The sequence below is a fragment of the Cyprinodon tularosa genome, unplaced genomic scaffold, assembly GCF_016077235.1.
Source record: "Cyprinodon tularosa strain WSP-4 unplaced genomic scaffold, ASM1607723v1 ctg95, whole genome shotgun sequence".
Classification (NCBI taxonomy): Eukaryota; Metazoa; Chordata; class Actinopteri; order Cyprinodontiformes; family Cyprinodontidae; genus Cyprinodon; species Cyprinodon tularosa.
In genome coordinates this window covers 1,300,733-1,320,085 of record NW_024039729.1, presented here as the reverse complement: position 1 = coordinate 1,320,085, position 19,353 = coordinate 1,300,733, and the positions used below count along the sequence as shown (strand labels likewise).

At 37.3% G+C, this 19,353-nt stretch overlaps 1 protein-coding gene across 1 annotated transcript in view; it reads left to right on the top strand.

Annotated features, from left to right (window-relative positions):
• col7a1 (collagen, type VII, alpha 1) overlaps nucleotides 1–19,353 on the top strand; it is a 110,795-nt gene that overhangs the window by 50,357 nt on the left and 41,085 nt on the right. Inside the window, exons 62-87 of the mRNA XM_038275200.1 lie at nucleotides 1,157–1,192; nucleotides 1,603–1,674; nucleotides 1,763–1,807; nucleotides 2,150–2,185; nucleotides 3,357–3,392; nucleotides 3,901–4,005; nucleotides 4,081–4,146; nucleotides 4,910–4,945; nucleotides 5,051–5,086; nucleotides 5,178–5,225; nucleotides 5,338–5,373; nucleotides 6,877–7,002; nucleotides 10,632–10,841; nucleotides 10,937–10,972; nucleotides 11,051–11,095; nucleotides 11,196–11,294; nucleotides 11,379–11,450; nucleotides 13,202–13,246; nucleotides 13,660–13,695; nucleotides 16,058–16,093; nucleotides 16,184–16,228; nucleotides 16,308–16,340; nucleotides 16,720–16,782; nucleotides 16,913–16,948; nucleotides 17,377–17,457; nucleotides 18,087–18,155. Of these exons, the coding sequence (XP_038131128.1) occupies nucleotides 1,157–1,192; nucleotides 1,603–1,674; nucleotides 1,763–1,807; nucleotides 2,150–2,185; nucleotides 3,357–3,392; nucleotides 3,901–4,005; nucleotides 4,081–4,146; nucleotides 4,910–4,945; nucleotides 5,051–5,086; nucleotides 5,178–5,225; nucleotides 5,338–5,373; nucleotides 6,877–7,002; nucleotides 10,632–10,841; nucleotides 10,937–10,972; nucleotides 11,051–11,095; nucleotides 11,196–11,294; nucleotides 11,379–11,450; nucleotides 13,202–13,246; nucleotides 13,660–13,695; nucleotides 16,058–16,093; nucleotides 16,184–16,228; nucleotides 16,308–16,340; nucleotides 16,720–16,782; nucleotides 16,913–16,948; nucleotides 17,377–17,457; nucleotides 18,087–18,155 (1,584 nt within the window). The remainder of the gene's footprint in view (nucleotides 1–1,156; nucleotides 1,193–1,602; nucleotides 1,675–1,762; nucleotides 1,808–2,149; nucleotides 2,186–3,356; nucleotides 3,393–3,900; nucleotides 4,006–4,080; nucleotides 4,147–4,909; nucleotides 4,946–5,050; nucleotides 5,087–5,177; nucleotides 5,226–5,337; nucleotides 5,374–6,876; nucleotides 7,003–10,631; nucleotides 10,842–10,936; nucleotides 10,973–11,050; nucleotides 11,096–11,195; nucleotides 11,295–11,378; nucleotides 11,451–13,201; nucleotides 13,247–13,659; nucleotides 13,696–16,057; nucleotides 16,094–16,183; nucleotides 16,229–16,307; nucleotides 16,341–16,719; nucleotides 16,783–16,912; nucleotides 16,949–17,376; nucleotides 17,458–18,086; nucleotides 18,156–19,353) is intronic.

Below are 19,353 nucleotides of genomic sequence, written 5' to 3'. Positions count from 1 at the left end.
GAGATTTTCATTTGTTGTCATTTGTAATCATCAAAATTAAACAAAATAAACATCTGAAATATATGAGTTTGTATGTAATGTATGAATATAATATTCAAGTTTCACTTTTTAAATGGAATTACTGAAATCAATCTACTTTTTCATGATATTCTAATTTTATGACCAGCACCTGTATTCTTTCTGTCATGATTTGTGGACATTAAGATCTAAAGAGAAGCATCATCTACTGGTCAAACCCTGTAATTCAGTGAAAGGGTAGAGTCAGAGTAAAAACAATGCATGCCCAGGAGAAGGCCAGTGGCTGGAAGTTGGAGGGGATTTTGCTGGGAGTTGCAGCGGAGTAGGCTGCTATTGGGCTGGCATTTGACGGGGAAGGGCCATTTTGAATGGCTGCCACTGTATAATTTGCAAAAGGACACAAATATCTTAATTTTCGAGAATAATCTTGTGGTCTGATGAAGCTAACAGTTAAGTGTTTGAATTTAAATGAGAACACAATCCATTCTGTAAAGTGCAGGGATTGCAGTATCCTGTAATTGGCATGTTTAGCTGCAGGAACGATTGGTGTACTTCACAGACTAGATAGCACCATAAGGATAGAACATTTTGGGAACATACTAAGTTAATATTTCAAGACATCCACAAGGAAGTAAAAATGAATACTTATAATAGACAATGACTCTAATTGCATAGCCAAATAACTTATAAAGTGTCTTAAAGTGATGTTGTTAAAACAGCCATCACCTCTTCCTTTTTTCATTACCATAGAAAATGTGAGGCAAGAGCTGACCCAGTGACTGAGCAAGGTGGCCTATTAATCTGGCTTATTTACAGCAGTTTTCTCAGAAAAAAATCTGTCAAGCTGCCAAAAAAACTGTTGGTAGAAGCTTGTAAAAGGAGATGAAAAGCACTTCAACAAAGCCATAAAATTTAGAAGGAAACCCCCCCTAAATAGTAAGAAAGTGTGAAAAACCTCTGAATATTTTTATATATTATTTTTCTAGCACTTATATTGTTACTATGTTTGTGATCCCAACTGACCTAAAAAAAAAAAAGGAAATGCAAGTTCTAATTTAACACCAACCTTTGAAAGGAAAGATGATGGTTTATAAATTGTATATGGTTTTGATGGTGCAATGTTTTCCTTATTTCACAGGGAGATCCTGGAAAACAAGGTGATGCTGGGAGAGATGTAAGCTTTCTTTTTCTTTTAAAGATGTTTTCATTTTTGTTTTTTTATGAAAGGTATTTGATTTCTGATAGTTTCAGTTAGAATTCAGTAGAAACCCGTTCCATGATATTAAATCTGTGAACTTGGTGCATTCATACAGCAGATGGTGCTGTGTTGATGTTAAAATTCCTTCTTTGCTCCTGTGACTTGTTACATAAGCCAGCCATAAGGAAACATGTCTTTGTCCGCTTTCACAGGAGACTGTTATGTAATATTGACAGTAATAATGATTTTGGGTCCTGAAAAGCTTCAAGCACATGGTTAAGAAAACTGATTCCTGCAGAACCACGATACCTATACAGCTGCTGACGTATGCTAAAATCTGTGCATATTTGTCTTTTACATTGTTCTCCCAATGTAATCTGTTGTAGGGATTGCCAGGACTGAGAGGAGAACAGGGTCCTCGGGGGCCAGCTGGTCCTCCAGGAAATCCAGGAATACCTGTCAGTACTCATTATCTTTATCACGTGTTTGTTTTCATGTCATCTCCATGAATCCCATCTATCTTAATTGAGCCATTTCATTATGTAGGGTAAAGCAGGCGAAGATGGCAAACCTGGTCCTCAAGGAAAAATGGTAATCCTTCTTAAACTGGATACGTTATAACCAATTTATAATTTTCTCAGATAAGATGAAATGTGTTTTTGTTACAAATGTGACTGCTACAGAGATTGATATGATTCATTAAGAGTATAAATATTGTGAGTTATGAGCATACTTCTCCTCTAGTTATTCTCTCGCTAATAGGCTTCACGTACTGCTCCATTACTCTATGGAGGATCAAAAGCTGTGCAGATATGTATTATAAAGTCTGCTGCATAATGACTGCCTTTAGCGGGGCACTGGAACTGCAGAGCTGAGTGTGCCAGCAGGAGACTTGCCATTATTCAGAATATAATGCATTTTTTTGTCACACAGGGTGAGGATGGAGTGCCAGGAGAAGATGGAAGAAAGGTCTGTGGCTGTTTATGAATTTATATTATCTGACCCCAGCAGGTTATTATTTAGCAAAAGAGCGTGCAAAAGTTCAGTAAATGAAAACAAATTCAAGATAAACTGCTACACAGTATCAATGAAATCCTATAATGAATTTATGTTGCGGACATCTTTGCAACATTTAAATGCATTAATCCAGCGCAAGCAAATAGTCTATTGCAAAGGCATTCATATAAACAAGATATTATTTAATCTGGATTATTTATTTTTTTTGCAATTGAAAACATACAGTATGTAAGAAATGTAAAGTTTATGCAAAGTGATGTATGTTTTTTTCATTGTATTTACAGCATAAACCTGAAAAGTGTATGATGATAGCATTCAGCCACCTTTTACACTAATACCCTTAAGAACAAGCAAGCTAACTGCTCTTGAATGTCACATTTTTGTTATGAAAGACTAAGAAAGATTCAAAATCCCACTTTTGGGATTACATACAATACAGGGAGATTTAAATGCTTGAATTCCCTCAGCAGCATGTCAGCTCTAAAAAGCACTGTTATCCAGTCAGTTGAAGGCGGGGGAATCTGAAAGTTGCAGGATAGTAGCTCTCTAGGACTGGCCTCAGAAACCCTTCCTGTACCTTATCTTGAAGAAACCATTCCCACTGTGAAGTTGATGGAAAGATGGATGGGACTAAATACACAGCAATCCTTGAAGCCAGGTTAGAAGATTCAGGAGACAAAGTCGTGTGTATTATTGGAGCAGAAAACTGCTTTTCCTAGATCCTCTCCTTCAAACTTGAGCTGTTTTGCAAGAAAGAATTGCAACAAATCCTGTTTTTGAAAGTGTAAAACTTGAAGGGAAAAATCCCCAGAAGACTTACAACTGTAATTGGGGTGAAAGGTGGTTCTTCAAAGTATTAACTAATTGGCATTAAAAACAAGGGCTCGCCACATCTCTGAGATTCTTATTTGCAAAAAAAAAAACAGGAAAAGATGAATTGTTATCTTTTCATTTAACAATTATGTTAATAATATTTTGTGCTGCACAAAATCACATTAAATATATCATGTTTTTGTTTTCATTCGTCAAAATGTGACAAAATAAAAATGGAGTTTTTGTGTACTCGTTATTGATGCTTGTTTGAAATACTGGGATTTGACCCTGCTGTTTTTTTTTTCTGCAGGGTGACAAAGGAGAAGACGGGGCAGCTGGGAGAGATGTCAGTTTGGTTAAACCATTTTTTTCATATCTTGTTTAATCCTATAATTTATAGATTTTTTCTGTTCTGTATCAGTCTCTCTCCCATCCCTACTATGTGTTTTTGTTATCATTTTATTCCATAGCAGACTTCTTTCTTATCCATTACTTACTCCTCTAATGTATGTTTATCAGGCCCAATCTGCTCTCACCCTGACATCTAATTTTCATCTTCTGCTGAATAAATAGGCTTCTTAAAGCCATCCATATAGGTTCATCTGCTGCTATTGATCAAGCTTAGCCTTTAGGGGGGTGCCACTTCAGAGAGGACTCCAGAGAGGCACCAAATGTCACAGTGCTGTATTTCATGTGCAAATTCATATTAATTATCTCTTGAACATCAGCGGAGGGATGGCATAAGCCACCTGCTTTGATTTTTATACGTTAGCTTGCTTTGAGTAGGAAAGTACCAAAATAAGGGTGTTAAGTTCACGCATTGTTTTTTTTTTTTTTTGCTTTGTTTTTTACAGGGCCGTGATGGACAGAAAGGAGACCGTGGGCCTGCAGGGCCTCCAGGCCCCTCTGGACCCCAGGGGCCTGCTGGATTGCCTGGCAGCATTGGCCCTCCTGGACAGGTGTGAGTCATAAAGAAAACTGAAAATTAAAAGCAAGAAATTGGTATGTTGACAAATTCAAATGTTTTCTTTCAGGTTGTGTACGTAAAAGGGGCTGAAGCTGCACCCATTCCGGGTCCACAGGGGCCTCCAGGGACTCCAGTGAGTACAAGAATTTTTAATTCTTTAAAAGAATCTTAAAACTCAGCCCACTTTCAGAAAAGTCGGTTTACTTTAGTTCCTTGGGCTATAAACTATCATGAGGACTCTATATATTGCTGTTTACACTCTTTCCTGGGAATAGCTCTAAGTTCACCTCACCCATGTTAAAACTAAATGAATTCATATTTACAAAAGCACATTATCATTTAGAATTGTGTAATTTAATAATGATTAAGAAACAGGTATAACTTATAATGGCAGGCACACCTATTGATATTTTAATAATTTAATATTTTAATAATCCATTTGCTACCTTCATTTTGCGAGCTCAGATTTGTATGTTTAATTCTGTCCTTTTCTCTTTGGCTAAATAAAATGGCAAAATTCCAAGTTAAATATTTTCATGCTTTAGATGTCATACAGCAAATTTTGTCCAAAATCTTTGCTTAAATGTATAGCTTGTTGTACTTTCAGACATCTCAGTTGGAGAGCAACGTTAGAGAAGATAAAATGTAGCTTTAATATGTTTGTGTCTGTTCTATATATAACACCAACAACTTCCTGTGCAATAAGAGACCGGGAGCAGACACGATTCAGGCCCCCACCTGCTGCAGTAGTTTACACTGTGGCAATGTTATCATTAGCAGTTTTGCTCTTTGACAAGTGGGTCCCAGGATGTGGGTTTCATCTATACCTGCCTCTGTTGAATAATTTGTCCCTCTTAGCATCTTCATATTCTCACCTCCCTTCCCATGCCTTTCAGGGTGTCCCTGGAATTCCAGGAGCTATGGGAGCCCGAGTAAGAAGCTATGATTTTTACTCTTCACTGTCAATTAATAAATGTGCCATCTACTTTTATGACCTCCTAGTTTTATGACCTCCTATGAACTCGTTGTTTTTTCAGGGGGAGCGAGGTCCAGCAGGTCCTAAGGGAGATGCTGTAAGTCTCAATTGATGTTTATGTCCAGACCCATTAAAACCAAGGTTTCATCATCTATGCGTTGACCTCTGTGTACTTTGTTTATGCCTAGGGAGACCCGGGAGAGGATGGGGCTCCTGGTAAACCTGGGACAGCAGTGGTACGAAGACGGCACGTTGAATTAGAGTTCCTGATTTCCTGTCTTTGTTTGTATTTGCATTTATATATTAATGCCTCTGTTTTTAATGCTGTGTGTGTCATCTTTGTAAAAGGATGTACAAAAAGCACTGACGGGCCTTGGGATACTGGTACGTTTCTTCTTCTTGAAATTTTACTTAAAATCAAAGTATATTGAAGACATTCGAACAGGCAAATATTCAATTACTAAGTAAATGTTAACTTTTACTATGCAAAGGTTTACATATGATTTTTATTGACTATATGTAATATAAGGTTTGTTTCCTTAATGATGCATTGAATTATAGCCTATTTCAAGATGGATTACTAAAACAAAACACATCTTAAATAATCTTTAGCAACAGTTAAACAAATTTTTAATTATTGTGGCTTTTATTAAATCCAGTCAAAGTATAAAATTATGATTGTGGGTGGACTGTGGGGGGAGTGGCGACCTAGTGGATAGGGCATAGCGCTTGGAATCCTGAGGTTCTGAGTTCGAGCCCCACTCCCACAGACTGCCACTCTGGCTCTCTGAGCAAGACCCTTAACTGCTCCCCGGGCACCCCACTATGGCGGCCCACTGCTCCCCAAGGGGATGGGTTACTGTAAATGCAGAGGTAAATTTCTCCAATGTAAGATCAATAAAGTTCAAATATTATTATTAGTACAGGCCCAAAAATCCACATTATCTGCTGCTAACATTTGAAGAAACTATATTTTAGAAGCACCACAAACTTTTTGTATCTATCTGCAAGTTTCCGTCTAACTGGTTGTCCCCTATTCAAATCAGTAATAGTAGATTTCACTTGAGTAGGTTGGTTTCCTGTCACTGACTCGGCTTTTAAGCAAACATACAAATTACTGCGAAAACACAGGGTCACTATCCACTGTAAATCAAGGTTAGAAAATAAGCTTCTTCTCCGGAATATTTTCCTTGAAGCCCCCCAAAAAATCCTTTTCAAATGAAAAAGTTAAATACCCACTTATATAAAGTTCTAGGCTCACACAGTACAAAGATTGAGCTAGTTTACAACAATGCCTATAAATAATGTTCCAAGGGTCAGGGTAATACTCAAGAAACCTAAGAATACTGTTTCAGTCATCAAGCATGGTGGTGGCATAATGCTGAGGGCCAAATTCGATGTCAGTGGTGAACTATATGTATATTACACAACAGTGGGCATAGTAATACAGTATTTTGACCTTGAAAGTCTTTTACTTCCCTTGAATTTATCAGTCTGCTTTTCCCAAGCTTACTTTTATTAAATAAAATCAGCTAACTGTAAACTTTTGGGACACTTAAAACTTGAGTCTGTTACAGGAAACTAATCATCCAAATCTACTAGTCCTTTAAAGAAGATTGATCCCTTAACCAGTCAGAATATTATCAGAATCCTTTTTGATCAAATGTTATTACAGTATATGTATGTATATTATGTATTGTATGTATGTATGTATGTATGTATGTCCAAATCCAAAATAAGGTAATTAGTCACTAAATTTGTATGGCTTAAAGGAGCTTAATGCTTTTCTGAAGCTGTGGACGTAAATTTGATATGACCCTTTATGTGAGATCAGAAACATTAGAACTTACCTCTGCTGGTATAACGCTCATTTTTATCTGTGTACAGGTATCTGATCTGAAGGTGCTTGTAGACAGGAAGGACACAATTCTATCTCCTGCAGTGCCAAAGGTTGAAAGGGGTGAAAAGGGAGACAAAGGGGAACCTGGGTCAAGAGGACCATCTGGAGCAGATGTAAGTGTGACTAAGACCTGCTCAGCTCCTCAGGAATTACATCTGCTGTTTTATCACTTCCTGTGCAATATTCAAACTGTTGAAGGTAATACATTCAAGGTATACAGCAGATTGAAACTATGCCTAATACAGCAGGCATCTAAAGAGGAGTTATTGTCACATACACAGTTGAACGTTTTTGTGTGCGTTTTCTTTTTATATGTGGGGAGGACAATCGAAGTGTCGTTATACAATGGTACCTTTATTAACTAAGATCACAAAGTATTATACCTAATAACTAAGCAAACACTAAACACTACAGAAAATAAGCTAAATTAAATAAATAAAAGGGGAAGAGGGGTTTAAGAGTCCATTCAACGTCTGAGGGATGTTCAAAGTTTAAGGCTTAATGTATTTGAAAGTGTCCATTATAATAGCAGCAGATAAAATGCGAACAAATCCTGATGCAGAGATGTTAACTGCAGTCAAAACAATGAATTTTCATTTAGCTTTTGGTGAAAAATGAATTATGACTTAGCAATGCATTAAACTACAATGCGACTGAAATGAATTAGTTCAGCTGGTCCCAGGGGTTCTGGTCTGGACGGGTCCAACTGAAAAATAGACAGGGTTAGCTCATGATTTAGGGACCTCTTAGGGGCCCCGTCACTTACACCTGGTTGGTCCCCTACGCAATTGTACACTAGGACGTCTCTTTGCAGATGTAATGGTGTGGAAAATTCCTCTTAAACCCACCTGATACTGAAGTGACTGACCGGACCGTATCTATACCGCCACACATGCCTGATTTCAAGATGATGGTGAGCCGTTTAAACATGACACCAATAGCAAAGCAGTGGTGCTTTTAATTGCTATGTTAATAACTATGTATTTGAGTATTTTACTTTTTACACTATGACTTGGAATTATGGGTTATGGATTATGATGAAATGATTGAACATAGCGTGCAAGACGACGCATCAAGTTAGACTAAAACCAGTGCGTAGATTAAACCATAACCGCTACGTACAATGCGTTAGTGACGATGGATACCAAAAAGAAGTACTTAAGCGGATTCCAGAAAAGAAAAAGGAAAGAAGAGCTGCTGGAAAAACGGAAAAAAACTGCGAAAATAAACATGTTCTTTCAAAGAATGGAAGAGGGAGAGGTAGACGTTGCTGAAGTATGTTCAGCTAAAGGGTGAGTTTATTGCACTATGTAGACGGGCATGGATGTAGTTACATTCTTTTTTTAAATTTCATGTGCTTTAATATCTGTGCCTGTGCTCGTTGTGTTTTACTTTTATATGTCTTTATGGAAAGTTTGAAAAACCTTTCTAAATGGCATTTCAATGCAGATATGCCAAAACGACAGCATAGTACTGTGCACATCTTCATGATGAAGGGAGAGTTGGGTGGTGCTTGATAATAAATCGGTTATTACATAATATTGCATTTGTATGAATGTTTCACAGGCATTTCAGACATAAGCTTAACCTGCAACTAGTGACAATGTTTTTGAATGACTAGTATTGTAAATATCAATGACTGCATGTTTTAAAGATTAACAATTCATTACTTAAGAGAAATTTTGGCAACACACCACAGTAGTAGGATGACTAGTTTTAGTGGGTTCCTGGATTGGTCTGTTCCGCGTCTGCATGCTCATTTTGTCAGTACTGTGTAAAGTGATAACATTTAAAATACACGCTTTGAGGTTTTGGCTCGTCTGATTTTTTCCTGGGTTTTATGATTTCTGCCTATGACTGGTCTGCCGTAAACCTACATGTTTTCATGGATGTGTAGCGGTAAACCAAATGCGTATTCATTGACATGGATGGTGTGCCATCAACATGTTTTCGTGGATGTGGTGGTGCGCTGCCACCAATGGTTACATTCAAGGTGCGCAGTCACACTTTTTCCGTGTGACTAATAATAATTGTAATAATTGTATCTTCTTGGCTGATTTATGCAACTGTCACTGCATCCTGAACCTGTATCAAGTATTGTACTTCATATGGGGCCCACCCAGATAGTGTTGCCTAGTGATGTTTCTATTGTTGTGTCGTTACGCTACTGAATCAGAGGGATGCTGATTTGACCTGAGTTGCATCAAAAAGAAGCAAACTGTGTGCCATCTGTAAATTGCAATCTCCTGATTAGGAGCAGGCGGCTGTATTTGTCACATTCTGCTAATTAGTGCTTCTTCTGGTAGAGTGCTCTGGTCATTAGTGAAACGAGTTGAGTGGCTGTGCAGGACTGGGCATTGCATCGGTCATTCATTATAAACTCTGATTAAGGTCGAAAATCAATCTAGCTCACAACAACATGGCAATGCATGATACTGTAGTATTTGGGGATTCTTCGGAAGAGTTTTTTATGCATATGGTTTCATAAACCATATGCATAAACCATATGGATTTCTAGTATATAGAAATCCAGCTCGAGTTATATTAGTTTGTATGTTGTTGTCTTTGTTTGGTTCCAAGGTGGTTCTAATGTTACCTAATATATTTTTTGTTTGTTTTTTAATATAAATATATACATATATATATATATATATATATATATATATATATATATATATATATATATATATATATATATATATATATATATATATATATATATATATATATATAAAATCTTAATTTCATGTTTTTTTGTTGTTTTTATTTTTTACTTTTATTTTCTTCACTTTTTAAAGCAGACCTGGTCAACACAATCTAGATTCATAAATGTGCTGTTTAATATTTATTAAGTGCTGTTAGTGCACCGTAAGTAAAATACATGTTTTATTGAATTCTCACAGTGCTCACAAATTTTGCAAAGCTTTGTAATATAATTTTTCCCTGTCGCCATGCTGTACAGCACAGATTTTTTTTTTTGCCAACACTGTCAATATAAAAGAACTGCTTCCTCTAGTCCTCTAGTCTTTATAATTCAGAGTTTGCAACATAGATGCAACGGTATACAAGCTTGATTGATTTGCCTTCACACCTCACTCATCACAATACTTAGCACCCCAGGCTAATCAAAAGAGGTCTCCACATTCTATGCATTTAAACACAAATGTATGGTATTCAGAAACATCTTACAGTACCTATTGAGGAATATGCCAATCGCTGAATGCAACTATGGTCCTTAGGGCCCACTAATATGCATGTTTTAGGTGTTTCTCTGATAGTATAGACCTGACTTACACAAACGGCTGAGAAATGGCTTTTCTAATACTTGAGGGAAAAATAAAGAGGTAATGCAATCATTGAGTTTGCTGGACCTGGGACCCATCTAAAATGCACAGGTTCTGTGAATTCTGGGAAGAAGACTTGGGTATGTGTGTTTTATGTGCCATAATGGTAAATAAAGACTTTTTTTCCCTACAGTTTTAAATATTTTTACATGCATGATAACCTATATTTAATACACAGTGCAGGAATGATGACTTTCCAATTGAGAATTGTGAGAAGACATTTAGAGATGGAGTGCGGTTTATTTTTTCTCAACATGGAACAAACAATTTTCAATTTTCAAGCACAAACTGCATCACAAATTTTAAACAGCTAGAAGATCAAGTTACTTATTTACATGTTTTCCTAAAATAATTTTTTTTTTCTTTTTTTCTTTCCTCTTTTTCCTACCTTGTTTCAGGGCCCCCGTGGTTTTCAAGGAGATAGGGGACCAAAAGGGGAACAAGGGGAGCGAGGACCCATTGGACAAACAGGGCCTCCAGGAAGAGCCATTGTAGAACGAGGACCAGAGGGTCCCCAGGGGCCAGCTGGAGAGCCTGGTAAGCCTGGAATACCAGGTGTTCCGGGAAGAGCAGGGGAACTTGGAGAGCCTGGAAGACCAGGAGAGAAAGTGAGAAAGATAAATTGAACACTAAATGATTTATTTGGGAATTGACTGAGAATGCCTGTTGATATCAAATGTTTTGTTGCTGTTTTCTTTTTAAGGGAGATAGAGGGGACAAAGGTGACAAAGGCGAAGCTGTAAGTAGATTGTGTTAGACACATGTCAATAGCTTTTACCGTTTTCACTTTCAGCTTATAATTGCCTCCATTTATCAGGGTCTAATTGGATTACCAGGACCAGCTGGCCCTCCAGGTCAAAAGGTTAAGTCCTCCTAAGTTCTTTTTTTTTTTTTTTTTACTTAGAAAGAGCTTTGTCAAGGTAGAACAAATATTGAGATCAAAGTTTTCATAATCCTTGCAGGGTGATTCGATTTTGCCTGGTGTTCCTGGACTTCGAGGCCCTCCGGGACTTAAGGGAGAGCCTGGTTCTTCAGGACCATTAGGACCCAAAGGAGAGAGGGTAAGAAAGACCAAAGTATGAAGTCCCATTACATTAACTTGGTAGATATTTTATGTATAATTATGCATTTTTATTATATTACAGGGTTATGTAGGACCTCGTGGTGAAAAAGGAGATAGAGGGGAGCTTGGAGAAAAAGGACGTGAAGGCTCAATGGTGAGGTATAGAAGGGTAGTGTAGCAAAAACACAGTCTGGGTGAGATGATGAATAGGTCTGGTTTTATTGAGAGCTAGCTGTAAAGATAATATCACAATGTTTTAAGTTAACCTTTAGGAAAGTAGCTATTTAATGAGGCTAAGCTCCCACTGATATTTTCCAAGAGCTTCTCTCTGTTCATTCGAGTTTGAGGTGAGTGGACCGCTTTAATGTTAGTGACAGAGGAAGGGGGTCATTAGATTTAATTCTTTTTTCTTTTTTTTACAGAAAAACTTTACAAGGAATTTCTTTTTATTATTCAAATTTGGTTGTTGCTAACCTTTTCTAGCAAATTGTTATTGTTTGGAACTGTGTTCATTAATGTTTTTGAATTGTTATTGTTTACTAAACTTTGGATTTAGTATTTTTTTTTGTAGTTATCTTTTTTGTTAATATTTAGTTCACAACATCAAACAGCACATTGGATCAGAGAGAGATAACCTGAGAAAATTAAATGTATCTTTTAAGTTATGATTTTATTTATTAAGTGAAGAATATACTGAAACTGTCCTGTTCCTATTTAAAGTAATCTATACTGTTTGTTAAATTATTAAACAAACAAGATAATCAACAACAAAAAAAAGCATTTCTGATAACACAAAGTAGGTCAAAATATCTCATAAAACAACACATCATCCTGCAATGTTTGGAAATCTAAGGGCGGTTGAGAAACTCATTGACTCTGATCTTATGAAAAGGTTTGAAAGACATTTGTGAGGTTTTGGGACGGTGGTGAACAACAGTGGAAGCAATTATCTATAATGGTAGAAAACACAAAGCAAAAGTTAACCTTCTTAGGAGTTCTCCAAAATAAGCACAAAGGCTCATTTAAGATGGGAAGTCCACCTCTGAGTGACTTAAAAAAATCTTAGGATTTAAGTCTGATTGAGGACATGATGAACCTTAAAGAGGCTTAGAAGCATTACATTATGCCTGAGTTATTTCTACAAAAGTGGGTCCAAATGCCTGTTCAGCAATTGAAAATAGATATTTTCATTATCATAAGCTCTTTATTGTGACTGTTTGTGACTGGGATTGCTGGGTAATTATTTGGTTAAGGGGGAAATTACCTCTGATGATCACCAGATTGTGTTTGCCAACTATTTTTACTTGCTGAAAAAAAAATTACATTTTAAAGGGTTTAGATTTTTTTTTTATTTCAGTGCAATGATGTAACTTTTGCTTTTAAATTTATAATCTGTACTCCTGCTGCTGAATTAAATTCAGCATTCACTCACAGAATAGGATAGTATAGGATGGGAAAAGTTACAAAATGCCAATAATCTGTAAATAAAAGCAGCAGGTTGTAAATGACATTTGCTGTCATTTTGGTGAACTAATCTGAATTCCCTTAGTGCCTTAGCTTCAAAGATTTTAAATAAGCCGTGCTAAATTGCCTTGGGTGATAAATGTGTGTGCAATCAGCAGGATTGTGAGGGTGATCTAGATTAGGTGCACAATGTAGCATATGCAAAAGGAGTTCAGACCACCCTGTTTGAATAAGAACATGTGGCAGACGGACCATCATTGTACACTAAAAATCATGTTTTGCATATCGAAAAAAATGCGTAAAGACGTGAAATATTGTTTTATGTTCTCACAACTGTATGTTAGCAAAAAAATTTTAAAACTCTATAAAATATTGCAGTGAAACATCACAGAAATAAACAGTTAAAATTGTGAATTTGCAAAATATGGTTTGTTATTCCAGGGCATCCCAGGAGAACCTGGAAAACCTGGACAGGAGGGGAAACCAGTAAGTCGAGGACTTAATGTGAAGTTGTGAAGATGACTTTCTATTACTCAATTTTGCATCTTCATTATTTAAAGCTTGTGGTTGTAGCTTGTAGAAATATATAATGGATTATCACTGATTTGGTAAGTTGCTTTATTTTCTTAAAGTCAGTGAATGTTATACGAACTTTCTTTTTAGAGTGTTTATAGCTAAATGTCACATAATTTCATCAAATTAACTCAATTTCAAAGAATATATTAAAGGTTGCTTCAAGGGAGCGTTGTTTTAGTTTCTATAGATGTTTTACATATGGGTTTTTTGAGGCCCAAATTCTCTGTTGTTATGACTGCTTGTTTTGATGTAATTATAAGGAGTGCCTAGGAGAGGTATTCTTCCTCTCAATTGTTAATTTTCTTCTTGACATGTTGGAGCAGGGCTCTACAGGGCCTCCTGGTCTTCGAGGCCAGCCAGTGAGTAACCCATAAGCCAGTCTGTTTCTAGGCTTGACCTGCAGACTAAAACTACTGGGTTGGCTGCAAACTCAAAGCAAACGGAGCTCTGTTTCCCCCTCCCTGCGCCGAGGCTTCATTGATCCCATTGCAGCTGTGCACCTAATATTTAACTCTCTGTCTCTCCTGTCTCTGTTTATTCTATTTTCTCTTTCCTTGTTTCAATGCTTTCCTCCACCAATCTGTCTCCCCCACACCCCTCCTGCAATTCCCATTTTCCTTTCTTTCCTCCTCTCCAGGGCTTGCCTGGGTTCCCAGGAGTTCTAGGCAGACCGGTAGGTTCTCTGCTACTGGCTGGCATGCTTTAAGCTCTGCAGTGTGGAGGGGGGAAATATGTTACTATGCCATTAGATACCGTGTATGGACCACAGTCACCAAGATGAAATAGGGCTGCAGCTTACACAGCAAGGAGTCTGAACCGAGGCAACATATGGATAAACAACCTATCATCACAAAGCAAGCTCTTTAATGTAACTCCTGGGCAAACTTGACTGCTTTAATCTTATTTCATATGAATTTTAAAACATAATCTGGCAGCTGGGATAAGAGTCAGACCTTGATTAGTTCCTCTTCAAATGTCCCCAAAGGCACTTGTGTTGAACTCAGGAGGTAATGTTTGAAGTTCTAGGGAAACTGTTTATGACACAAATAAGTGAGAAGATGAAATGAGGCGGAATACTGTCCTGAAGATAAGCCCTCATCAGGATCCCATGTATATCAGTGTGTGTGTCAATGATTGTGTGTGTTTGTCTGGGGATGGGGCTGCTTTAAAACGTACTTACTGTTGCATGTCGTGCTAAAGCTGTGCTTGCTGTCTGCGTTGTTATCCTTGCACAAACCTAATTTGTCTCTTGTTTACCTTCTACATGTTGTTTACCTATTTTATTTGTGTCTTTATATTTCTTTTTATATGTTGATGTCAAAATGTTTTTCATTTTATGACATTGGTAAGATCCAGTATTGTCCGTTTCGATGTAGTGTTCACAGTTTTGTCTCAATATTTGTGTGCATAAATATTACTTTATGAGTAGTGTTATCTTTTGGGAAAAGGCCAAACTGCTGAAAGTGAGAAGAAAATGTCACAGTGATCTAGTGAAGGGATGAAATTTATAAGCATAGCTGCTCTAAATCAGCTGTCTCTCTTCAAGATGCCGTCATGAAGCATTAAATTGGATATTTGCGTATAGAAATTGTTTCAAGAGCCAAGAACCTTAATTATAAAAAAGACAGTAGTTAAGATTTAAAATGTACTAAATTTACCAAGTAGAATTTAGTCAATGGCATTAATGCCTTATGATAGAAAAATGTTTTTGTCTTATTTCAGGAATTACTGAACGTTTTTTTTTTTTTTTTGGCGTTGACAAAAGCCTTGTGACAAATACAGTGCCTGTTGGGCGTAAGTACATATATTAAGTGGCGGTGGGGAGGCAAGCTATTTTCTGATATGATTGATTTTCTGAAAATCACCACAGGGCCAACATTTGGTTTGATGAAAATTTTCTTCAAAATAGATGCAACTAAAACATTTGAAATCATGCTCTTCTTTTTTTAAGTTTGTAACATTTTCTAGAAACTAGAACTTTAGATTTCACGGCTTCCTGTCTAAGAATTCTGTAATTATTTGGATCCATATGCAGGGAAAGCAAAAGGCAAAGATGAGAAGTTAAGAATAACTAAATGATAAGATAAATGGCTGATTTAAAAGGGTTTGCATGAGAGAAACAGTAAAGTATGTGATATATCAGGCATAGCAACAGAAGAATCAACCACAGTACAATGTGATTACTGAGGCTTATATTCTGAAACAGTGTATAAGAAATGGCAAGCAATAGCTAGCAGAATAGTTCTTCATATAATAATAGCAAATTATTGTGTCGTTGTGTTTTCCGATTAGATGATTTTAACTAAGCATAGTTTTGATCAGAATCCGATTCTGTAACCGCCTATCTGATCTTGATGGAAGGACTTTGTGAACTGTGTATTTAAGTAGATCTGTAGTAGTAGAATTAGTGTCTGGGGCTTCATGGTAGGGTCATTGCTTTCTTATCCATATTTTCCATACTTAAATAAATAATAATTTCATGAATGAGGAATTATGTTTAATGAGGCTCAGTGGCATCACTGAGCATTCTTAGAAGATTTTAGTGGTTGTGATATTTTTTCTTCTCATTTTTAGTAAGGTGGCCATTACAATTTGGAAAACGTCCAGATACTTCGTTAGCATGTGGTGTGTCCCTAATTGCACCTAAAAGAGTTGTCTTATTGTTTTTTTTTTTATATATATATATATATATACATTTTAACATTAAACTTTTTCTTCCAGGGAAACCCAGGAGAGCCTGGCATGAGAGGACCAACTGTAAGTATAAACATGCAATAAAACAGCATGTGTTTTTATCAATAGTTGCTGGCCACACCTAACAGTTTGATATTTTGTTTCGTTTATTAGGGACCCATGGGCCCTACTGGTATGCCAGGTCCACCAGGTTTAAAGGTAGATACACAGTATGCTTAGAAATTTTTCTGTGCATTTGAAACTTACAAGGTGTTTAAAATGCATGTCCTGCCGGCAGGGTAATCAAGGAGAAGCAGGCATTGGGATCCAGGTAAGACAACTGAAATTCTCTTTGATGATACGCTGTGGACAAAATAGTTGGTACGATACCACTCGTTTAATGAAAGCAAATCCCCAAATTGTCACAGAAATAACTTGAATCTTACAAAAGTAGTTTTTTAGGTTTATTTTTTTTACCACCATTCTGTTAAAGCATGTTTGCAAAGCAATATCTGGCTTTCCTTTGTTCATTTGTTCATAGAATTTTTATTTATCATTGCTTTTGTCAGATTTAAGTAATTTTCTGGTCATTTTGGGGTTTTTCTTTCATTAAGCAGTACCAAGTGTGCAGATGTCATTTGTACCAGAGTCTTAACACTAAATCTGTAAAATAAATGTTCCTCATTTAAGTATCTTCTGCTTCCCTACAGGGTCCTCCCGGTGCTCAGGGGAGCACAGGTCGGCCTGGACCAGCAGGTCCCCCAGGAGCTGTTGTATGTGTTACTAAAAATTAATCCAGTATCCCATCAATGAGAACCACCTTCATGTTTCCTCATTGAAAACTTCCTGCTGTATATCATAAGATGTGTTCCCCTAAAGCAATGTGTTTATTTCTCCCTACAGGGTCCGCAGGGGCCCCCAGGATTGCCGGGGCAGGTGGTGGGTATTTAATTCTGTTTTGACTGCAGTGTGGTGCACAGTGGGGAAATGGGAAGTGGAAGAAATGTTTCGCCCCCGAGGCATTTCTCTTGTAGTAAGAATGGGAAGGTGATTAAAGTAGATGCCAAAACATTTGTAACAAGGTCTGATTGATAAATGGCTGCTACAGTGGCATTTTCTGCTCTTTTGCAGCTTAAAAACAAGTCTATAGAGAATGCCCTTATTACATGAGATCAATAGTTTCATCATTCTGCTTTTGAAATTGCTTTGATCAACCGTGCTGTTTGGTACATAAGATAAGTAAAATGAGTAGAACATGTGTGGGGATTTGGTAAACTAGGACTAAGATAAATAATAAAATGTGCTATTTGAACTGTGTATCTATTTATAAAATGATGGCATGCAGCATGACTTGGCCTCCTCCTCAGGGTGAGGCAGGAACGCCTGGTGTCCCTGGAAGAGACGGAGTTCCGGGTAAAGAAGGACTACCTGGGTTACCTGGAAAGCAGGTAGTATACTTAAAAAAAAAATCACATGCACAACCCTGTACCCGCTCCCGAGAAGAAACACCTATTAAACTCGTGTGAGAGCAGGAAATGAAAATGGGAACAAGCACGTAGGACGGCCTTAAGTAAACATATCATCAGAATGATTGACAGTTACCACTTATTTAGATGATACACCCAGAAAAAGGACATCCTACACTATACCTTTTAAAGTAATTCACTTTAGTTAAATCAAAGAAACATTTCATATCTGCACAGGCTTTGTAAGATTGCAGATCGCAGCCTCTAACATATGCAGCTTTTTTTGAAGCTTAAACTGGTCCCTGCTAAATTTTCTTCTTTTTTATTTATAGAATAATGTAGTCGTATGAGCCTCTTAACTCTAAGGTCGTATATTTACTACATATATGTATACTGCATATATACACCTGTGACAGAATCAATGCATTTGGCAATGAAATCTCACAGAAAAGACAGAATAATAACATTACAACTTATCACTTTATGCAGATATACAATGATTAGACAATGGGCCTAAATCAGTCAAAGATTATTTTATATAGCCTTATGTTGTTCTTACTTGGTTTTGGCAAGCCACCTTTGGTGTTAACATGAAATAATGTGTTCCCCAGGGTATTTCAGGACCTCCAGGGCTGCCTGGCATTAAGGGGGAGCAGGGAGACAGTGGTCCTCCTGGGAAGGTGAGAATCTTCTCTGTCTACCATTGAAAAAGAAAGTTATTTCTGTCACTTAACCTCAGTTTGTCCAGTTCTACTTTGGTCACAGCAAAGATTTACAGCATGTGGAGGTTGACTGTTATTTGTTACTTTTGAAAGCTTTTTCAAATTCAATTCAATTCAGTTTATTTATATAGTGCCAATTCAAAACACATGTCATCTCAATGCACTTTACAGTTCACCAGATCATACAGTCAAATTGATTCACAATTTTATATCTAAGGAAAACCAGTTGACTCGACTCATTGACTAGAAGGAAATCCCTCACACTAAGCATGCTTGTAGTAACAGTGCAGAGGAAAAACTCCCTTTTAATAGGAAGAAACCTCGAGCAGAACCAGACCCAGTTTGAAAGGCCATCTGCCGAGGCCGACTGGGGTTCAAGGAGACAGAAGCAGAGACACAAAAAGCAAATGTAAAAGGTGAGCTCTGAACCAACTCCCATGTCAGAGGATGAAGAGAGCAAATCTGACCAGTAATTATTAATTGAATTTGGAGTAATCAGTAAGTGAGACTGAAAGACTGTCATCACTCCTCCTCCTCGCTCAGAACTTCTAGGTATGTGAAAATCATCATCATCTTCATACTTTGGACCTTGAGGTCCAAAGTATGAAGATGATAATGTATGGGACTATTCAAATTTTGAACAAAGCCAATAGCATCTAAGATAACATTAAAGGCTGCTCTTAAGCTATCACCTTCAATTGTCATGATGGGTTCCTAAAGTTAGCCCATATGCAGAACACCACTCAGAGGCAGGGTAAAAGTTAACCAGTTTATTGGCAGAATGGAACCAGAGAGACAAACAAGGGGACTCTCAGCAGGTGAGTATCCAACAGTCTCGGAAATCAGAGAGACTAAACAAATGGGGATTCTCAACAGGGGAAAATCCAGCAGTCTGGAGAAATTCAGAGAGACTAAACTAGTGGGGATTTTCAGCAGGGGAAAATCCAGCGATCTGGTTAACCGGAACCAGAAACTCTAGAGGGGAGATAAAAGTGATACGTTCAGGGTCCATAGGGAATATGATCAAGGCAGATGAATGGTTCAGTAATGACTCACGTAAAGGTGTTCTTGGTTGATCCTTGGGTCCAGCTTGTGGGGGTGTTGTCCAGAGATGATTGTACATGTTGGAGGGCGGATAGGGAGACTTGAGTTGGGT